This window comes from Taudactylus pleione, unplaced genomic scaffold, assembly GCF_031769625.1.
Source record: "Taudactylus pleione unplaced genomic scaffold, aTauple2 ptg000309l, whole genome shotgun sequence".
Taxonomy (NCBI): domain Eukaryota; kingdom Metazoa; phylum Chordata; class Amphibia; order Anura; family Myobatrachidae; genus Taudactylus; species Taudactylus pleione.
The window spans coordinates 6,217,262-6,239,352 of record NW_028284710.1 but is presented as its reverse complement, the minus strand read 5'-3'; the positions used below and the strand labels follow the sequence as shown (position 1 = coordinate 6,239,352).

At 43.4% G+C, this 22,091-nt stretch overlaps 1 protein-coding gene across 11 annotated transcripts; it reads left to right on the top strand.

Moving 5' to 3' along the window:
- Positions 1-942: 942 nt before the first annotated feature.
- Positions 943-21,570, top strand: CCDC127 (coiled-coil domain containing 127). Of its 11 annotated transcripts, XM_088442319.1 has the most exons (6): positions 1,190-1,256; positions 3,957-4,185; positions 6,723-6,923; positions 7,071-7,155; positions 12,988-13,112; positions 20,110-21,570. In XM_088442319.1, the coding sequence occupies exons 5-6, from the start codon at positions 12,998-13,000 to the stop codon at positions 20,778-20,780; spliced, it is 786 nt and encodes a 261-aa protein (XP_088298445.1). In that variant the 5' UTR covers positions 1,190-1,256; positions 3,957-4,185; positions 6,723-6,923; positions 7,071-7,155; positions 12,988-12,997; the 3' UTR covers positions 20,781-21,570. The 11 variants fall into 11 exon arrangements, with proteins under 11 accessions (XP_088298453.1, XP_088298451.1, XP_088298447.1 ...); XM_088442327.1 differs by lacking the exon at positions 1,190-1,256 and adding an exon at positions 943-1,015 and having other exon boundaries at positions 6,723-7,155; XM_088442325.1 differs by lacking the exon at positions 1,190-1,256 and adding an exon at positions 952-1,039 and having other exon boundaries at positions 6,723-7,155.
- Positions 21,571-22,091: the final 521 nt, after the last annotated feature.

The following is a 22,091-nucleotide window of genomic DNA, read 5'->3' as shown; positions in this document are numbered from 1 at the left end:
TGGTTATACCAAGGTGTAAAGTTACTTGCAAAGTACTTTTTCCATCTAATTGGTTAACCATCGATGGATTATGGTTTTGCTATCAATGGCTTTCCACCATCAATGGCACAGAGCACCTCAATGTTTTGCTTTCCGTATTTCTTGGTGACGAGACTCAGAGCCAAGCCCTAGCCCTGCCCCCCCCTGCGACCTGCGATGCCCCGACTCCAACTCTCATTGGCCCAGTGTATAGGTGGCCAAAACCATTGATGGTTCACTGTCTATGGTTTAATGCCATTGAGGCTAACCATCAATGATGATCATTGATAGTAAAACCACCGATGGCCATCCAGCCCTAAAAAACAAAACAAAAAAACTCTTGTTAAGACAGGCACGTCATGTGACCTCTCCTCCGCCAATAGCCTGAGGGTAGTATCTAGATGTCCCTCACCAAGTGGACCCTGACGTCATCAGTTACTGTCCAACGGCATTCCTTACTATCCACGTGGATATGGGGAATATAAACCTGTGGCGAGCGAAGCATGCCGCCGTGCACAAAGCTTGGCAAGCGAACAAATTAGGGATGGCCATCGACCATCGATTCATAATAATCGATGGTTTATGGTCGATGTTTAATGTTTTTCCCATCGATGGGGGAGAACCCGATTGTCTCCCTCCATCAATGAAGAACATAACCGAATACATTTTTAAAAAATCATTTTCAAGGTGACGGGACACGGAGCAAAGCCATGCCCCCCCAACCCCCGGTTTTGATTGGCCCACGAGCCAGTCAGTCATAGAACAGGAATGACCATCGGTTGGTGAAGCAATCAATGGTGATCCAGTGCATTGTTGATTACCATCGATGGCCACTTAATATTTAGCCATCGATGGTAACCATACCGATGGCCATCCCTAGAACAAATTACTTGTTTTTGTGGTCTTTATGGGCATGAAACCGCACTTCCGCCCTCAACACGTCACTTCCAGGTCCTTAGGATGAAGGGGAAATAAGTTCAACAATCAGCCGAGAGAGGTGGCGCTGCTCCTGTAGTTCCCTGTAATAAGCGCGCTGTTTGCTATGAGTAGCGATGTGATTATACTGTGATCCGGTAGCAGTTAGATATTTACACGTCTCCCGGGTTGAGCTAATATCTCCCGTCTCATGCTTGAATGGTTTGTTCCTATGACTTCCATTCTGGTTGGGCGGGGCAATGAGGCCTATGGGGCGTGGTCTCCATAGACAGGTACTTGGCGGGGACCTTTTCTCCAAATCTGTAAGTGCCGGGGAAGGGGGGGGTACCTCCATACATGACGGGGAACAGGAGAACCGGATCCCGGTACCAGACAGTACGGGCAGATTAATTATAGGGTATTGGAGAATGTACGCAGGGAAGCGCATCCTTATCCGGATGTCCCATACAGGGCACGGACCTAGGTGCAGTGCGGCCCACGGGTCACCTGTAAGCAGGTCAGACAGAGAGCAGCTCCACCGAGTGCACACAGTCCTGCACGGAGAGCACATAGGTACACACTGTCCTGTCCATGGTGCACCGACAGCATATAGCTACATGTACACACAGTCCTGCACGGAGAGCACCGACAGCACATAGCTACATGGAGAAGCACATAGGTACACACAGTCCTGCACGGAGAGCACATAGGTACACACAGTCCTGCACGGAGAGCACAGACAGCACATAGCTACATGGAGAAGCACATAGGTACACACAGTCCTGCACCGACAGCATATAGCTACATGGAGAAGCACATAGGTACACACAGTCCTGCACCGACAGCATATAGCTACATGGAGAAGCACATAGGTACACACAGTCCTGCACCGACAGCATATAGCTACATGGAGAGCACATAGGTACACACAGTCCTGCACCGACAGCATATAGCTACATGGAGAGCACATAGGTACACACAGTCCTGCACGGAGAGCACATAGGTATACACAGTCCTGTCCATGGTGCACCGAGAGCATATAGCTACATGGAGAAGCACATAGGTACACACAGTCCTGTCCATGGTGCACCGACAGCATATAGGTACATGGAGAAGCACATAGGTACACACAGTCCTGCACGGAGAGCACATAGGTACACACAGTCCTGTCCATGGTGCACCGACAGCATATAGGTACACACAGTCTTGTCCATGGTGCACCGACAGCATATAGGTACATGGAGAAGCACATAGGTACACACAGTCCTGCACGGAGAGCACATAGGTACACACAGTCTTGGCCATGGTGCACCGACAGCATATAGCTACATGGAGAAGCACATAGGTACACACAGTCCTGTCCATGGTGCACCGACAGCATATAGCTACATGGAGAAGCACATAGGTACACACAGTCCTGTCCATGGTGCACCGACAGCATATAGGTACATGGAGAAGCACATAGGTACACACAGTCTTGTCCATGGTGCACCGTCAGCATATAGGTACACACAGTCCTGCAGTGCTGAACAAGTAGAGTCATGCACCTAGGTGTGCACGGAACTTTCTCAGCTCACATGAGCTGTCAATATAACAGGAAACCTTTTTGATTGGTTTATTATTTTGTTATTGTGCCTTTATGTATCTCAGTGCATCGTGTGTTTAATCTATGTGGCAACAATTCTATATAAACACTTCTACCAACTGGGGTGCATCTAGTGGTCCTGGCGCTCCATTGGCATTTAGTAAGCAGACACCGTGTTGGCAGTACGGCAGTGATCGCACGCCGCCCATCCCCTCCATCATCGTCCGGCGCTGATGCTTCTGAGTGAAAGATCAGCAGCTGCACTAACTTTTGACAGACTGAACTGGCTGCGAGTGGCACTGCCGGGTGGTGTCGGCACCCCCCTTACCAGCCGGTGCCCTTGGCGAGTGCCATCCTGGCCAATAGGAAGATACGCCCCTGTCTACTAGCGACCCCAACAGTCCCATTATTTGGACAGATGCTTTATTTGTCCATCTAGTGTTCCATTATTTTTCCAGGGTCTCCTGCTAATTTTAAACGTTTTACTTTTAGCTCCTCATATGGGTCACTGCAGTATTAAAATGTTATAAATGTAATAATTACATGTACCGATCTGACTTAAGAGGACTAGAGAGTGTGTGACTGGCATAATTGAATAGAAACCTCCGAGTTACATGTAGGCTTAAAACGCAACTACATGAGGGGATCAAACCAAGTAGATGCATAAAAGGATACAGTTACCTAATGTAAGAGATAGGAAACAGAGAAGGAAACATGTCTGCACAATTGAATACGTAACATTTCAGGATTTGGACCCAAAGTTAGCAGACTTTAATTGAAACAGAACACTGATATTAAATACTATAAATGCCCATTGACTTACAACGATATCATTGTTCACACACTATTCTAGCTGTATAAATGTATGATATAATAACAATACAGAATTCATTGGTGGAATATATTAAAATGTTTTAAAATACATAGCCACAGAGGGGTCTATTTATCAAGCAGTGGAGAATAGAACCAGTGGAGCAGTTGCCCATAGCAACCAATCAGCTTTGAAGTAGCATTTATAGGTAGGAGCTGATTGGTTGCTATGGGCAACTTCTCCAAGCTTTTCACTGCTTGATAAATAGACACCCTAATCCTATAAGAGGGAATGAAGTCTGATATATAGAGTGACAAATTGGCATTTAAAATATATTTAAAGGTTTTTAAACAGCATTTTTCTGCTAATTCTTTTTCACAATTGTATTATCTATATTATCTGTGTTTTTAATTAATATTTCACCTTTTTTGTATTATCTATATTATCTGTGTTTTTAATTATTTCACCTTTTTTTTCAGACACATTATTTTTAATAACTTCATTAATAAAGATGTATTAAATTTTACATATTAGTTGACAGATAACAATTGATAAATGCAACGTTGACCCAAAGAGTGCACCGTGATATATACTCTGCTTTTTCTTATTTTTGTGTGTTTACTATAGGAAGCACCCACAGACCCTGTGTATTGATCCCTGAGGCGTTTGGATAAATATTGTTGATCTGATCATTCTGCTGTACCTGCTTGCCTACATTGTTTCTATCCTGTGCAGGAATCTCCCAGTTTCAAAACTAATAAACATCCTAGTTTATTCCCTCAATGTGAGACTGATATACAATCAAGACTTTTCTTCACGGCTTGCTAATTCAGCGTTCCTTTAACCATCTTTCACAGTAAGGTGGCACTTTGGGTATATTTAGTTCAATGACAATTATATATTAAACACTTTAATCTACTATTTTAAATTATTGTATGTCAAGTAGGAAATGTTAATTGAAGGTCCGTGGGACATACTACTGCAAAAATGTTTACTCTTGAATTTTTTATTTTTTTTTACTGAAATGGCCAAAGAAATTTTTTTTTGTTTTGTATTAAACACCACAAAGAAAAACTGTTGCTTTTTTTAATTCAAATTTCCAAAATGTCAAAACTTTAATTGAAAATGCATTTGTTTTTTTAAAATTTTCGTTGTCTAGGTTGAAATGTGTCCTATTTGTAGGAAGAATATTGTAGTCCAACAAGGCCTGTCATTTAAAAACTAGAGAACATACTGCATTTAATGAGGGACACCTTTTTTTGTTATTTGACATTTGTGTACTGTTTCAGTTATTGTCTGGGGATCAGCAGAGAATAGGAGGGAATTCAGTTACCCGCGGTAAATTACTGCGGGTAATAATGGGAGGTAGCCTTGGACTTTAACGCCCGGAGCTATTCAATTAGCCTTCCGAATTCGCCCCCGATAACCTTGTAAACACACGTTAACCACATGCGTTAACAATGATTATCGGTCGAAAACAAACGATGTCAAGTTCAGATCTGTGTGTTAACTTGTAGTTATCACCGGATAACTGCACAGTTAACGGGGATTTTTTTCGGGTCTCAGGATACCCGAAAAGAAATCCCCGATCAGCGGGGCTAATTGAATACGGGTTGGCGATCAATTAGCACCCATTCAATTAATGGGGCTAATTGGATTCCCAACAATTACTAAAAGGGCACATTGTTTGAAAGAGGAGACTCCCCTTTATTATGACAGGGTGCCCCGTGTGTGTGTGGGCCAATATGGGCAGATAGGACACAATGTGCCTCTCCCCCATCTATGAAAAACTTTTTATGTTGCACTAGGCCACAGGTTCTCAAACTCGGTCCTCAGGACCACAAACAGTGCGTGCTTTCCAGGTCTCCTCACAGAAACATAAGTGAAATAATTAACTCCTCCTGTGGATCTTTTCAAATGTATCTGTGAGTAATGAACATACCTGTGCACCTTCTGGGTGACCTGGAAAACATGAACTGTGTGGGGTCCTGAGGACCGAGTTTGAGAACCACTGCATTAGGCGATATTGTCTGGTGTTAACCAGACAATGGCCACTAAGAGGGCCATATCACTTAATAAACGGGACTCCTGTCTTTCATATGTGAGTTGCCCCATATTTACATGTGTATTTATGGGCGTGATAGGGCACAAAGTTCTCCCAGCCATATACAGAAAATGTCCTATTTTCCGAAGTGAACACCAAACAATAGCTACTAATGCGCCACATGAAATAACAGACTTCCCTCTTTCAAATATGAGTGTCCACAAAGTTGCCGGTGTCATTATGGGATTGAGAGGGCACAAAGTGCCCTCTCCCCATATACACGGGTAGCATACATTTTTGGTTATCAGCAGACAATGGGCTCTATTTATTAACATTATTTTTACTAAAATAAAGTGAAAAAGGGTGTTTTCACACCCTTTTCACATTATTTTAGTTTCACCTGTATTTATTACAGGGCAATTGGAGTAGAATTAGTAAAATTCTACTCCAACCCCCAGTATCACTTATTTTTAGTAAAGCAGATCGCATTTCCCATAATTGTAATGGGAAATGTGATCTGTGTGCAAGTTACTAAAAATAAATTGTAAAAAAATACCGGGGGAAGCCCTGTGATAATAACGCCACCTGGAGGTGGCGTTATCCAGGGTCTCCCCCGGTTACCGGGCTCCCACTCTGCTCTAACGCATTGTAGTAAATAGAGCCCAATAAGTACTAAGGAGAGCCATCATATGAAAGAGAGGACACCCTCTTTCTAAAATGGGTGCCCCTGATTTCATGGATGCCAGATTGGGGGGGAGACCTTTCCCCATCCCTGGAATCCATGATTCTTCTGTAGTGCAGGGGTTTTGCCTGGTGATCACACTGATCACCAGGCAATAAATCCCGTGTGGGCACGTCATTTGAAAGAGGGTGCCCATCTCTCCAGGTGCCAGGGTTGGAGATATAAAGGGACTTAAAGTCCCACGCCCCCCATTTCTGGCAATATATTTTAAGAGTTTTTAATTAATTTTTTTTTCTTAAGTGACTGGACAGTCCCCCTGACCCTTGGATTCCCTACCTGTGATTAGTGTTGATGAGGAGAAAGTAAGTTCACAGGGGGCACTTTGCTGTGTATGACAAGTGGGACTCTTCATCCGCAGTTTATATATATAGATATATATAGATATAGATATATAGACATACATAATGACGAGCCCCATTTGTCGTCCATAGCGAAGGAGTTAAAGCATGAAATAACACTTAGTAGTTGCTATATGATTATTTTATTAAGCTTATATCAAGTACTGAAAATTGGTTAAAGAAATAAAGGTTTTGGTGGCTATGTGCTTTAATGTAAAAATGCAGGTAACCTAGGTACATGCTTAACATTTTTTTTTTTACTTTATAAGGGTTTTTCAACATTCTTTCCCTAAAGGCAATCATGACTTTTGACAGAGATCAACTGTGAAGAATTCTGAATAGAAGGGAGGCATGTCATGTGATTGGGCACAAGCTGCAGCTAGCAATTACATGCTTCTACGCTGATGTCCAGTCAGTCCTTTATATTCCTATTGTGCTGATTGCCTCTAACACAGAAGCCATTGAACATGGTAACACCACATCAAAGTTTTGCTTTTGCAAATAGGACATTGCAGCATAATAAATGCTGGATGATAATAATTCATGTTCATTATTTGCTATGGTTTACAAATTGTGTGCTTACAGCAGTTACAGCACCTTTTTTTCTTAACCTACAGTAATCCCAGATGCAGATGTTTTATAAGGATCAGCCAACATTCACGTCAAGGGATACTGAACTATTCAGGGTACTCTGTTTTTTTGGTAAGATATATATTTGCTGTATGTTCTCTGTTGAAATAAAGACATATGGCTGCTTGTTGTATTATGTATTGATAGCAAGGGATAATGGTTCTGTAAAAAAAAATAATGTATTAGCTAGATGTGCTTTTCTCACATTTATCAAGGTATTAAAAAAAAAAAACTGCTGTAGATGGACAAACAAAAATATATTGCCCTGTGCCTAAAATCCACCTTAACGGCATAGAAAACAATGCAAAATGTAGTTCTATGTAATAGCAGCTTAATGTAGTAGTCTGTGATTTGCAGGCACCGGCGCAATTTGGGCGATATAGCAGCTAGACTTACAAAAGTATTTTTATGGCAAAACTAGGATATTATATTGGGTTTATGTGTTTTGTTTCTTACACTTTTCTAAAAAGATTCATGAAATAATATATCCCATCTAGTAATCAGTAATCATGCCTGCTGTAACTTTGTCAGTCATGTTTCCTTCTGTTAATGGATTTACTTATGCAGTATTATACCACCTATTGTAGTCACTGTAATCTGCTCTTCATCATATTATCAATGTTCTGCCATGTATCCTAATTTGGATTGGAAATTCTGAAAACCTGGACTAGGATGGAAATCATCATGCTTTTATATGAAAATTAAAGCCATGACAAAATTGTGTAGCTGACACTGTAAAGTATTTTGTGTTAATGGGTTATCAAGAATATCATTAATCCCATTCCTGGTTGAACTTTGGGACACACACTACTGATCAAACGTTTTAGAACACCCTTATTGAAATTTCTAGTTATATCAGAGTTGACCTGCACACTGAGGGCCTGATCAGACCCGCTTGCGAGCGCATAGCGCTCGCAAGCGGGTCGATGGTGAGGTACTGCGCATGCGCGAATGTGCAAGCCCTGGAGCAAGAGAGAAATTCTCTCGCTCCGGGACTCACTACAAAAGGGCCGGCTGTCGGTTGATCGACAGCTCGCACCGTTTTGTAGGCGGGCGTGGGGGTGGCTACACAAACGGAGGCATTCCCGAAGGAACGCCTGCCGTTTGTGGGAGGCACCACTGACATCACCAGTGATGTCAGTGGAGAGCTTCCTGCTCTGTTAGAGCAGGAAGCTCTCTGGGGCTTGTGACGGACGAGACCCCACCACAAGGGTCTCGTTGAAAGCTCCGATGGTCGCGACCATCACCTGGCCGCCCGCAAAAGCTGTGGGTGGTCACTCACAGTTTAGCGAGCGGCCAGGAGGCCGCAACAAAAACAAAAAAAAGACGCCCTGCTTCAGAGCGAGCGCTCTTAAAGAGCGTCCGGCTCTGAATCAGGCCCTGAGCTCTCGTGTGGCATGGAACAGACTTTCTATCACTCAATCTCGTTTGTCTGACATTTCTTTCAGAGACTAATGCCGACATATGAGAGGTGTTGTGCATATATATGAAGTTTTTCACAGACATTCTGGATCACTGACTATCCTGCATTATATTTCAGTTTCATGCTGTGTTTTGATGTATATACATTTGTTTGTTTGCTGATGTTATTAGTAAAAATTAGTATTATTCACTTCTACTACCGAGATCTACTGATTTACTAACTTTCAGGATCTTGATACCTATCAATATGTTACTTACCTGTTTAGATACAATACCACTATTTATTGAAATTTATGCAGTTTAATGTCTCAATGTACCAAATGGGTTATAGCATGGCGCTACAAAATGCTATAGCCCTTCTCTGCAAGTCCCCAACACAGCATCCAGCAAAAGGACCCTAGACCGTCACGCTTCCTCCTACATGTTTGACAGTTGGTGACACCGAGTTTATTTTACAAGCCGCCGCTTACTGGCTTGTTTAAGCCTGAAATTTAAGAGAGCAATGCTTTTAATAGCAGAACTTGGTAAATAAACCCCACACATTGAAGAACCATCTTTATTCCTACGCAGCGGCATTCAAATACCAAAACTAAATTATTATTTTTTTTAATAACTCCGAAATCTATATTTTTTTTCAGTTTTTGCGAACCTCAACTTTTTTTTTAACCTCTAGCATTTTCCGCTTATCTGTGTAAAATTTCAGGTTATACACTCAACTGAATTGCTTAAATTTCAATGATGACTCAACCGCTGCATTTCACAAAGAAATCTATGTGAAATGCAGCGTTGAGCCGTCATTCGGGAAGTACCGTCCTAGGAGGCTCAGGTATTGTCGTTTTTCTTCTTCAGGGTCCATAAGGCTCCACAGGGAGACATTGGGGTGTAGGTGGGACCTGGAGGACCGGACACCAACAGCAAAGCTTTTCAATCCCAGGGTGCTTCGGTCCTTCCCCCTATACCCCACCCACAGCCCGAGCGCACTTCAGTTTTGTTGGTGTCCGACAGGAGCTAAGATCATTATTTTATGATTTATTTTATTTTCTACTTTTACCATAAGGGGCGCGCAGCAGCAGACTGTCCTCCGGACATCTGTGCTGCCGCCCCATCACCCCTCCACGGCGCCGTGACACCAAGCCTGTGCTAGGTACTCCCAGCGGGGCTCCGAGGAGGACTAGCTAGCAGGCTCCCCAGACTGCAGCCCGCAATTTAGGGAACAGGTAAGGCGGTACTCCATTCGCGGGGACCCGCGGTTTAGTGCAGTCTTGCCTCCAGTTTCAGGAGACAGACCGGAGACACTGATGTGGACACTGGCTTGCCCACTACTCCACTAAACTGGACTTCGAAGAAAGAGTGTTAATGAAGGTAAGTTTTACCATAACTCTCCTTTTTTCTGAAGATGTGAATACCTAAATGGACTGAAGAGGACTGGAACCAAGGGTAGGTGAGTATGTTTTTTTTTTTTTTTTACAGGTTATATGGAGGCTACATGGAGAAGAGGATGTGAATGGCTGCAGGGATTGTAGGTGAGTATGTGTGAGTGTAATAAAGTTGTACTGTGTGTAAGTCTTTATTTTAATATTTATTTTGCAGGTGAACTAGAGGTACCAGCGGGGCCTTAATGCCCTGTATGCTGGTACTTGTGGTTCTCTAAGTACCAGCATGCGTGGGAGGCTTGCTGGGATCTCTAGTTCTACTGTAAAAGACAATATTAATTCATCTATGTTTTGACACAATCAACCACAAAATCTAACCGGCACCCACTGCCCAGGGGTGCTGGGGATAGCCCCGAGCTGTCAGTCCAGGTCTTGGGTGACCTGGAGAGGTGGAACCCCTTTATTGGAGATTCCCCACCTTCCCAGGGATCTCCGCCTGAGATGACTAGCGGTCAGGTGATTAATGTTTTGGCCGGGGGACAAGGTGATAGGGTTCCACGACTGCGGCATTACACCCCTGGTAGAAAGTGTCAGGTGCTGGTTTTGGAAAATACGTGGGACCCCTATTCATTTTGTTCCCTGTATTTCCAAAACTAGGACTGGCTCACTGAGCCTGGTGCTGGTTGATGAAAATACGGGAAACCCTACTTCTTTTTTCCACAATATTTTCACAGCCAGGACCGACTCGGAAAAGCCCAGTGCTGGCTGTGCTTTTAGGGGGAAACCTCGCGTCGTATTTTGTATTTTTTAATTTACACTTTTAATAGGTTTGTTCACACAGAAGCCTACACAGATCTCACTGATCTCTGCATGTTTCTGTGTAACTCACACCTGCTTATGCTAATATCGCCAGCATGAAGCAAGCCTGTTATTTTGGGGATGTTGTGTTCAGTTTGGTGTTTGATGCCAAATTGAACATTAGTAAATCAAGGGATCCTATGTTGGTCTATGTAAAAGTACCGATTTTGAATTTCACATTCAATTTCAACTTTAGTAAATCTCTGGTGCTCAAAATCCAATGCAAATCCAATGCAAAATCACCCAAAACACAAAATCAACCAAAATCGAACTTTGATAAATATACCTCTTAATCTGTATTTTCTGTCAAAAGAGGCACAGAGTAGATCCAAACTTAGGTTTTTAAAATGATATATTTATAAATACAAGTATAAAGCTTTGTATTTTCCTGAAAGACAGTAATGATTTAAGTGAGAGGGGAGTGAGTTGATGCAACATGGTTGAAATGTCAGGAAACGGTATCGCAACTCTCCCCCTCTAGACCAGACCTCACCTCGGAGTCACAGATTTTTGTATGCAAATAAAAATCAGAGTGTCCAGAAGTACTTTATGTGCAGCATATAGACCTCATAGACTAATTGTGCCCATACACAGTGCGATGCACCGTGTAGGGTGACTGCCGATCTGTTGGTAGACGTATTGTGCTGTCCCCTCTGATCGCGTGATCCCCGCTGACCGCACGATATGCCGGCTCCCCCTCCATCTGAATTGGATCGTACATCGCATCCCAGATCAGATGAACCTGCGAGAAGATCTGGGGATGTGATGGACGATCCCGCGGGAGCGCGCGGCACGATATCAGGTACGATATTGTGCCCATACGCGGCACGATATAGCATACGATATATACGTCGGATCGGCACGTGTATCGTGCCGTGTTTGGCCAGCATAAAGTAAGTGGGTGTTTTCTGTGCTTTTATGCTTTGCCTTTTTGATCTCTTCAGGTTGTTAGCAACTTGACTGTGTCACTCCTTAAGTGATTTGCTTAAAGGACCAGTCATTATGTAGTATTATGTATTATTGAGTCGATCACATATTGTAGAGACTGATTGATAGATATATATCTATCAATCAATTTTGTTACAATTAGATATTGAGATACTATGGGGCATATCCAACTAGGCGCAGGGAAAGCTCTGGGTTTAATGCCTGGAGCTGTTCCATTATTTAGCCTTTTCCCACGCTGTAAAACGCATAACCCAATGGGTTTCCTTTCCACACGTATTAATTACCAGGGGTGCATTTTTACGCTGGCATTTCTTTGCAGCTCCTGAGGCTGCGAGGAAAAATTCACCCTCTGGTAATTAACATGCGGTGTTTTGGGCGCTAATTGATTTGGTCAGTGCCAAAAGTTAGCCATAGGGTAATTGGATATACCCCTAGGTAGTGCATCTTTTTTTCTATCATTATGGTTATATGAGATAACTGGACTGCGTTGCCTTTCCCTTTTTCTTCTATGACTGCTTAATTGCATAAGGATTATGACAGCTGCATTCTGTGGTGCAGTTTATTCATATACAATTTCTTAGTATTAATATAGTCATCGCCCCTTTTTCTTTCTTTGTTCCACGATATCAGTTGCCGATCAACAGGTTGGGCTTTATAAATGTTTACTCTTTGTAGTATCCTCCAGGTCAGATGTATTCCTGGTTCCAGTCCTTAATAACGCCTAGTGGAAGAAACTATGGAGAATAAATGGACAAGACAGTATATAAATATTATATTTGCAATCACTGTGGACAAAGGAGAATAAGAAGTAATCAGACACTAGTAAAAGGTTTAGTGTAGCATAATTGGAGCTGGGGGCTGGTGTACATCTGAATGGAAATTAGTTGGCCTAGGACAATTGCAATGTGCACATAACTAGTTTACGACAACTTGCCCCTGCAATGCTTTCTTTATAAGCCATTTATTATATAATGTTACATTGCAACTCTTTTTCTATATAATGGATATTATTTTAAGTAGATGTTTTTATACTCTATATATGGACATTTGCACAGTGTAATTTTATATTTTACTATTATGCGTGCAGTGTCAGATTTGGTGTTTCATACAGGAATAGAATTTAATTATTACCATTTACAGTAAATGTCCTCTTGTTACTATTTCTGTGGTATTGTATAAAAGTCTAGTGCACTTTTTTGTGTACACAGATGTACCTGCCCAACAACTGCGCAGCAATTATCTAATTCATTATATGCAATATTGTTATTTTATATCTAATTCATGTTTTGCTGTTTACCCGAAGGTGCATACCAATGAATAATTTAAATGATCCACAACATTGGAACATACGTCCAAATGGAGATGGTGGAGATGGGAGTAAATGGAATTATGCTTTACTGGTACCAATGCTCGGCCTTGCCGCTTTTCGTAAGTTTAATTTGTATCTTTATATACATGAAACCATGATATGTTTGTGTTCAAATATATAGTTAATGTGTCTGTCTTGCAGTAAGGAAGTTAGAGCCGGAGGAAGACCCCATCCTCTCCTCACAGCTCTCACTGGCTGTAGCACCAAACTGTCCCCTCCTGTCAGCGCCCAGAGGAGCCGACTCTGCCCCGACCCCACGGAGCCATGTTGAGGGGGATTAGAAAGAGATATATGGGGGGAGAGGGAATAAAGACAGAAGTGATATGACAAGAGAAGGGTGGGAAGAGGGAGGATAGAGATGGGGGAAATTGAGGGAGAGAAAAAAAGCCTGCCAACACTGGGCTCAGTCTGGGCTAATGACTGTTCCCTATTACTAGTATATAAATACAGTGATCGCGCTGAAATTTGTGGGTCCCAGGGACCCCTCACTTAAAAACAGTGGGTATGACCTCAATTTCTTTAAAGTCCCATCACATTTTATGGTGGGTGAGGGCAGGCAGCAGTTAAGACAGGGCTGGGGGCAGGTAGCAGTAGTGGTAGAGGGGGTTAATGGCAAGCATCAATTGAGGTAGAGCTGAGGGTCAAAGGTAGGGAGAAGTTGAGGTAGAGGGGAGTAAGGGCAGGCAGTGCTTGGGGGTAGGGCGGCGGTAAGTGCAGACAGCAGTTGCGACACTGTTGAGGAGCATGGAGGGGGCTATGGGCAGGCAGTAATGAGGGTAGGGAGGGGGCAAGGGTAGATAGCAGCTGGGGCAGTACTGGGGGGCAAGGAGGGGGGAGGCAGTGCTGGAGGTAGAGAGGGGGTAAGGGTAGATTGTGTAGTGTATGCCCAGCATTAGGGTTAAGCTGCGGTTAGGATTAGCCTTACATTCAAAGCGAATGTAAAATATACAGTGTTCATGTCGACATACACTGTCAGTGTCTACATTATGAATGTCAACATTCAGATCATATCGACATTCTGAATGATGACCTAATATACCACACCTGCTTTAGATATTATTGGACATTGCTAATGCTGCTGAGGCTTTCTGGAGTTTGTTTTTGTAAACTCAGTTTCCGTGAAAACATAAACCAGATGAAAAAAATAATAATTTAGTTGGTTAATCATAATGGTATCAACATATCCTATTTATAAACATACAGACAAATTAATTTTGAATATTTGTTGGTTTTCGGGCATTCGTGCTTTTTCTTCTTCAGGGTCCATAGGGGGTCCACAGGAATACCATGGGGGAAATGTGGTTGGAGTGATCCAGGCACCAAACAGTTAAGCATTCAGCTCCCAGGATGCCTCAGGTCTTCCTCCACATATACCCCGCCCCTGGCCACAGGCATTCAGTTGTTTGTTTGGTACGGCAGGATCAGTTGCACCTTCTAACAGGAGGACTGCTTAGCAGTCCCAAGCTTTTATTTTTTTCTTCAGAGCAAGCAGCATTAGGCGTCCTTATGGATGCCAATGCTGCTGCTCCATCTACCTCCGCCGGTGCCGCAACACCAGTAACCAGACTGGTGATCTCGGCAGGCAACAGCAGAGTCTGGCTAGCGGTGATGCTGGGGCCCAGGACTGTGGCCAGATACATGGAGATGCAGGTAAGGAACTTGCGGGAGACCGCATGTGGCAGTCCATAATTCCGGCGGTGGAGACCCGTCTGAGATTGTTATAGTGGGGCGACCGGTGTGTCCGTTGCCCCACTAAGACCACCAGCGGCATAATGGTCTGGCTTCGGGGAAGCGTAGTAGCTACGGGCCAGCGCACCCGCGTGTTAATACAGCATAGGGGAGGTAGGCTCTCCCCGGCAGCCCCTCCTCCAGCCCAGATAGTTTATCCATCTAAGGTTTTAACGTGTCTGGGTTGCTCCTCCTACCCTCCTCTGTATATGAGACGCCCAGCGACCACTTGTCAGTGCTCTGCTGAAGCTGCTGGTCTCAGGAGGTTTTAGGACTAATCTTCCTGTAATCCTCTCCTCAAGGACTAGGTTATCTAGTGCTCAAATCCTTGTGTTTTGAGTAGTTGAATTCTGAGTCCATTGCAAGTATATTGTATATTGTAGCTCTGCTGTGTTGTTACTGCCTTTATTTTCTGTACTGTCAGGTATAACTATCACTGCTATTTCTCTTCAACCCTTTGCTACAGGAGTGTGGGGAATTTTTTTTTTTTTTCTGGTTTGTCAAGTTGTACTTCACATTTATTGTTACTTGTGATGGCAGTCACATTTATACTAATTATGTCTAAAAATAAGGGTAGACAGGAGGCTGCTGGTATCATTTAAAAACTGTTTGGCGGGCTTGTCCCGTCAGGATTTTATACAGGATAGTTTGTGTGCTATTTGTTATAAACAGCCACCTCACCAATCCAGTCTATCAGCCCCTGTACAGGAGCCACCTTGTCTCAGCTTATGACGCAGCTAGTGGACCGTTTGGCTGCTCCCACGCTGCCTCTCAATGGGATACCCACTGCTATGTTCCCCCCCCCCCCTATACATCCTTCCTGGATGGATGTTTATGCCCACTCCAGTCAGAGTATAGCTCAGTCAGCTGCTGCGTTTCAACAAATGTTGCAGGCAAACGGACCGGTAGCCATTAAAGCACCCAAGCGGACACTATCATCTTGTCAGTCCGCCCAGCTTGTAGATTCTGACACATCATCAGAGGAGTCAGAAGATGCGCCGGGTTCTTCTCCAGGGAGGACCATCCTCCTACAGTGGATGTCCCTTCTTTGGTGAGGGCGGTCAAATCAGTCCTAAATATAGAGGAGGATGAGAGGCTCACTGAACTTATGGGAGAAGCATGGAGTACTCCGGCTTAACGGGTTCCATGTTAAAAAAAGATTAGCATCTTTGTATCCTTTCCCACCTACCGAATATACTAAGAGGGAAGTCCCTCCTCATGTGACGCATTTAGTCAGGAACGCTACGTTGCCTATACCATCCGCATCTTCCCTTAAAGATCCTACAGATAGAAGACTTGAAACATGTCTTAAATCAGTATTTTTATTGTCTGGAGCTGTTAACTGGCTGGCTAAGGTTGCGGCCTTTCTGTGGAAGAATGGACGGGGGGCACTGGAAGATACTCTACCAGAAAACAGCTGACATATATCTCCCACATACGGGAAGTGGCCTCCTATTTGGGAGAAGCTGCACTAGATGCTGGACTGCTGTCTTCGAAAGCATCGGCAGCTTCGGTTGTTGCTTGTAGAGCCAGGGCCGGCTCTAGGGGTGTTCGACCAGTGCAGTCGCACAGGGGCGCCACCCATAGAGGGCGCGCATCCATTCAGTGACGGGAGAGGGCTGGGGGAAGCCCTCTCCCGTCACTGCACGCCCCAAAAACATTACAGGGGGCGTGGCCTATTGTATTTAGGTCACACCCCTGCACAAGGTGCCTCGAACCCTGGAGCCGGCCCTGCGTAGAGCGCTTTGGTCCTGGGAAGCAGATGCGGGATCCAAGAAGGCTCTGGAATCCCTGCCTTTTTATGGAAATACTTTTTGGAGCAGAATTGGATCAGATAGTAAGCTACTCTGGCAGCCTGAAGATCTGCAGGTCTGCCATCAACAGCTACATCAAAACCTAGGCAATCCTCTTTTCGGTCCTTTCGCCCTCAGGGAAGAGCAAAAGGACAGCCTTTCTCCAGACCGTCTAGTTCTCGCAGGACCACCAAGCCGTAAGAGGTCTTGTTCGGTCAGATGTCCAGCTTCCAAGCCAGACGACAAACCCGGTTCCTGAGGTTCAGCAAGGAAAGGATTATTATTCCAATCTGTTTTTGGTTCAGAAATCAAATGGGTCTCATCGCCCTATTCTGAATCTGAAAACCCTCAACAAGTTTATCCGTGTACCCAAGTTCCGTATGGAGACTCTTCGGTCAATCATTCTGGCAATGGAACCTGGGGATTTTATGGCTTCTCTGGACATTCAGGATGCGTATCTGCACGTGCCTTTTTACGCCATCCCACCAACAATTTCTACGGGTTGCTGTCCTGCAACAACATTACCAATTCGACGCACTGCCCTTTGGCCTATGAACAACCCCTCAAGTCTTCACCAAAATAATGGCAGTTGTGACGGCACACCTCAGGCGTCAGATAGTCAGAACACTCCTGATATCGGCACAGTCTCTAGCTGTTTTACAACACCATCTCCAGCTGACCATTTCCTGCCTACAGACACACGGCTGGATCTTCAGTTGGAAGAAGTCCTCCCTTTCTCCAATACAGCAGATGCTACATCTGGGGGCACTTCTGGATTCTCAGGCATAAAGGGTGTTTCTGCCAGGGGACAAGATTTCGGCCCTATTATTGCGAGTGCGCAAATTGCTCCGCAATCGAAGGGTATTCGTTCTAACAGCGATGCAGGACCTGGGGTCAATGGTATCCACCTTCGACATGGTGGAATATGCTCAGTTCCACTCCAGGCTTCTGCAACAATTGATTCTCCTCCGGTGGAACGGACAGTAACATCTAATGCGGTCACAGAGGATCTTTCTCACTCCGTAGGTTCGGCTCTCTCTCGTGGTGTCTCTCGTGGTGGCTACCAAAGTCTCATCTGAACAAGGCTCCCATTTTGGATTCCAAATTGGGTGCTCTTCACCACGGATGCCAGTGTTCGCGGATGAGGGGCGGTGACAAGTCATCATACATTTCAGGAAGGTGGCCAAATCAGGAAAGTCACCTGCCCATAAACATACTGGAGCTTGCTTGGTTTAGTATACAACGCGATCATCCTGGCACAGGACCTCCTCCAAGGCATGCCGGTCCAGATCCAACCCGACAATGCGACCACAGTAGCCTATCTCAATCATCAAGGAGGCACGCAAAGTCAGACAGCCACGAGGGAAGTGGCAAACATTCTGATCTGGGCAGAACATCATCTTTCGGCTGTCTCGGCAATATTCATCCTGGGAGTCCTCAACTGGGAAGCCGACTTCCTAAGTCGTCAGGACATACGCGCTGGAGAGTGGACTCTCCACCCAGGAGTCTTTCAACTCCTGGTAAACAAATGGGGCCTACTAGATGTAGACATCATGGCCTCACGTCACAACCACAAGGTCCCCAGGTACGGGCCCAGGGCAGGAGATCCCTCAGCCGCCTTCGTGGATGTGCTGGCGGTGTGGTGGGACTTCAAGCTGGCGTACCTCTATCCTCCAATTTCCCTCGTCCCAATGGTCCTCAGGAAATTCAAGCAGGAAGGCGGCACAGTAGTACTGGTAGCTCCTGCTTGGCTCAGGCACCATTGCTTGACCGACATACGGAATCTATCCATAGACACTCCGTTTCCTTTTCCTCTATGGCCGGATCTGTTAGCGCAGGGTCCCTGCTTGCTTCCAGACCTACCTCACCTGTCTTTGACAGCGTGGCTCTTGAGTCTTCCATCCTAAGAGCCAAAGGTTTCTCTAGCTCTGTGCACGAAAGCCTTCCTCTGCACGCATCTATTACATACTTTGGCACTCCTTTGGTCGATGGTGTTCCCACAGAAAGTATGACCCTAAGGATTTTAGGGTTTCCCGGGTACTTGCTTTTCTCCAGGCTGGGTTAGACCTCAGTCTCCGCCTGGCCACCCTGAGAGTACAGGTTTCTGCGCTGTCAATTTGGTTCCAGTGAAGGATCGCTTCTCTGTCTTCGCTATCTCCTCTGCCCGCAAAGTCTCAGATTTGGCAGCGCTCTCTTGTCGCTCTTCCTTTTTGATTTTTCACCAGGATAGAGCTGTCCTCCATACATGGGCAGGTTACCTTCCTAAGGTAGTATCCCGTTTTCATGTGAATCAAGAGATTGTGATTCAAGCCTTCCAGTCTTCAGACCTTTCTGTAGGTGAAGACTCCCTGGATGTGGTTCATGCTTTCCCTATCTATGTGGAACGTGCAAACTCTTTTAGAAAATCAGACACTCTTTTTGTGTTGTATGGTTTTCACAAACGAGGCTGGCCAGCTAACAAACAAATGCTGGCTCAATGGCTGTGCATGACTAATTCTCAGGCTTATACGCAGGCTGATCTCCCAAAGATGGCAATAGCACATTCTACTGGGTCTGTGGGACCATCGTGGGCGTTTCGATGTGGTGCCTCTGCTGAACAATTGTGCAAGGCGTCCACATGGTCTTCTGTCCACAAATTTCTTAGGTACTATACCTTTGACACTTTTGCCTCTCAGGATGCATCCTTTGGGCGGTGGATTCTCCTTTCTGCACAGGAGCGTCCCCATCCTTGCTTTAGGACACCCCCATGGTATCCCTGTGGACACTGAAGAAGAAAATAAGAGTTATGGCAGACTTACGTTTGAATGCCTGTGGCTAGGTGCGGGATATATGTTTTGGGGGACCTGAGACATCCTGGGAGCTGAAAGCTTTAACTGTTTGGTGCCTGGATCACTCCAACCATATTTCCCCTTTGGTATGCTATGGACTTTGAAGAAAGAGAGTTAACAAAGGTAAGTCTACCATAACTCTTTTTTTTTTTTTTTTTTATTGTAAAGACTATTTTTTATAATATATTAATCTCATGCAATAATTATACAACATAAGTGCATACACTGTTTTCAGTAAAGTAGTTTTCACCACATTTCCTTGTAAACTTGTATATTTTCCTTCTCAGACTATTCAACTTCTCAAATTAGGTCTGAAAAGTAGAAATGAACATTAGTATTTTTACATTAATGGGTGTTATTGACATTCTCCTAATGCCTGAAGCTTTCGATAGTCAAGACCTAAAATGGGGTTTCTGTTACTTATTCAACATCAGAAGGTAGTACTACTGAGATATAATTATGCCTATAGGCCAGCTTAACGCTGAGTAACTAAGCCAATCACTGCTCAAATGTATGTAAAAATCGAAATGTTCCTGAGTGACATGGTTTCTACATGTGCTTCTATGTTTATAAGGCAGTATGTTTCCCTATACAGTATGTAGAACACCTGTTATTATTGTATATGTAAGAAACAAATGGTCCTCACAGCTGCTCACACTTTCATGGTTCTTCCAGATAATACCTGAAATTATTATTTTGCTCTGCAGGGTGGATCTGGTCAAAAGAATCAGAGAAAGAAATTATAAAAGCAAAATTGGAGTGTCATCAGAAAGTGACCAACGTTCAGAAAGATCTTGAAACAAAATATCGAGATATTATTGTTGAAAACAGACGTGCAGTTGCTCATTTGGAAATTGAGCTTGAGAAGGAACAAAACAGAACTCTTAGCTATCGCCGAGCCCTCATCTCTCAAAGTCAGAAGCTGGTGGAAGAGAGGAAGCAATTAGAACAGGAGAGAGACCTACTAATAGAGCAAACAAACGTAGTCCAGAAGAGTGGAGCAGCAGGTGCCTTGTATGCAAGTTACATAGAAAAAGAAGAAGAATGGCAGACAAAAGCCAAATCTATGTTAAAAGAATTTGAAGATGCTCTTAAAGAGAGACAAAACATTTATTGTAGCTTGGTAGCGCCTAGGAAAAAAAGGTTAGAAATAGAAAAAAATTTGCTCATCAAAGCTGCCATCAACCCAGTAGCAGTAGAATTAGATATGTCGGATGGCCTGGTGGACATCTTTAAGCATGACACTCACTGCGCTGTATTGATGAACACCAATAAGCAAGAAAATGGCAGGCTAATGTGGCTGTATCTTAAATACTGGGAACTCAGTGTAGACCTAAAGAAATTCAGAAAGGTGGAAGAAGCTCTGATAGGAAAGTAGAACAAATTTTGCACACTTATTTACAAAGAACTTACATTGTAATCATGTTATTTTAATTATTAGCACAAAGTGATTGCTTTGGAAGTTGTGCTGAGAATTAGTATTTCTCTCAAGAGCAAATTCTGGGTTTAAACTAAGACATGGTATTTTGTGGTACCTTGTTGTAAACCAGATTCCCATTACAAGGCTAACAGTATAATCAGTTTTCTTTCCTAAGGGTATGTAAATAAAAATGTAGGGACCTAAAAATGGAAATATAAGTGCTTTACCTACAACTTTGTAGATATTTTGATCATAGCATATTGTGTGGTGGGACTGCAGAATGTAGAATCACTCGGTATTGGATAGTTCACATGGACTTTCTCTACCCCTGAAATATTTTTTCAAAAAATGGAGTTTCATTCTGTGTATGTTTAAAATTTTTGAAATAAAGGAGTAAAATATATATTTTTTTAAACGTCATCAGGAAATGAGTAGAAAGACTGAAATGAAAACCATATGGAAACTTCAGTTTCATTATGTACTAAATCTTTTTTTTGTGTGTTTTATTAAAGGTAAAAGCGACCTTTTGGGCTTGCCTGGCTCTCAAAGCAGTATTCCTAATTAAACTGAAACAAACAACTAATGATGAATGATAGAATGAGGTTGTAGGTTAAGCACACACACTGGAAGCAAGATAAGATATAGCTATTCCATAAATGATCCATACTTGCAACTTGTTGTGTTCCTGAAACTTGTGTTAAGATACTATTTATCCTCTTCTGTAAAATAAAAATCCTATTAGAACTCTTGACAGAATTCTGTGACCTATATAAAAATGCTCGGCCTCATTCTTTATATGTTTCTGGGAGCCCTGTGTGATGTCCTGTTATGTTATTTTACAGCAGAAGGTACATTGTTCTTATCATCTTCTGTGTCTTCATCAATAAGAAAAAAGCTACAATTGAAGCAGGTTAGATTTGCCTTTCACAAAATTGCTGCTTTAAAATATCTTGTGGTTAAATCGCTGAAATCTTGGCACTTACCACAGGCTATACTTTATATCGTTTGGCCCGATGACTTTTGTTATATTTGTTTTTGCAATAACCCTACAGGTACATCAGTTATTTTTGTTGGGTATAGAGGTTATGGTACTAGCTATATTTGCCACAGATACAGAAGCTGTTTTTCTTGTAGTTAATATCCGACAACCTCTTTAAACATTTGAAAAATAATCTTTTTCAAGTTTTTATAGTTTGTGATGTATTTTAAAGTTGATGCTGCATAATTAAAAAAGCATCTGCAATTAAACGTGATGTTGTCATTTCTTAA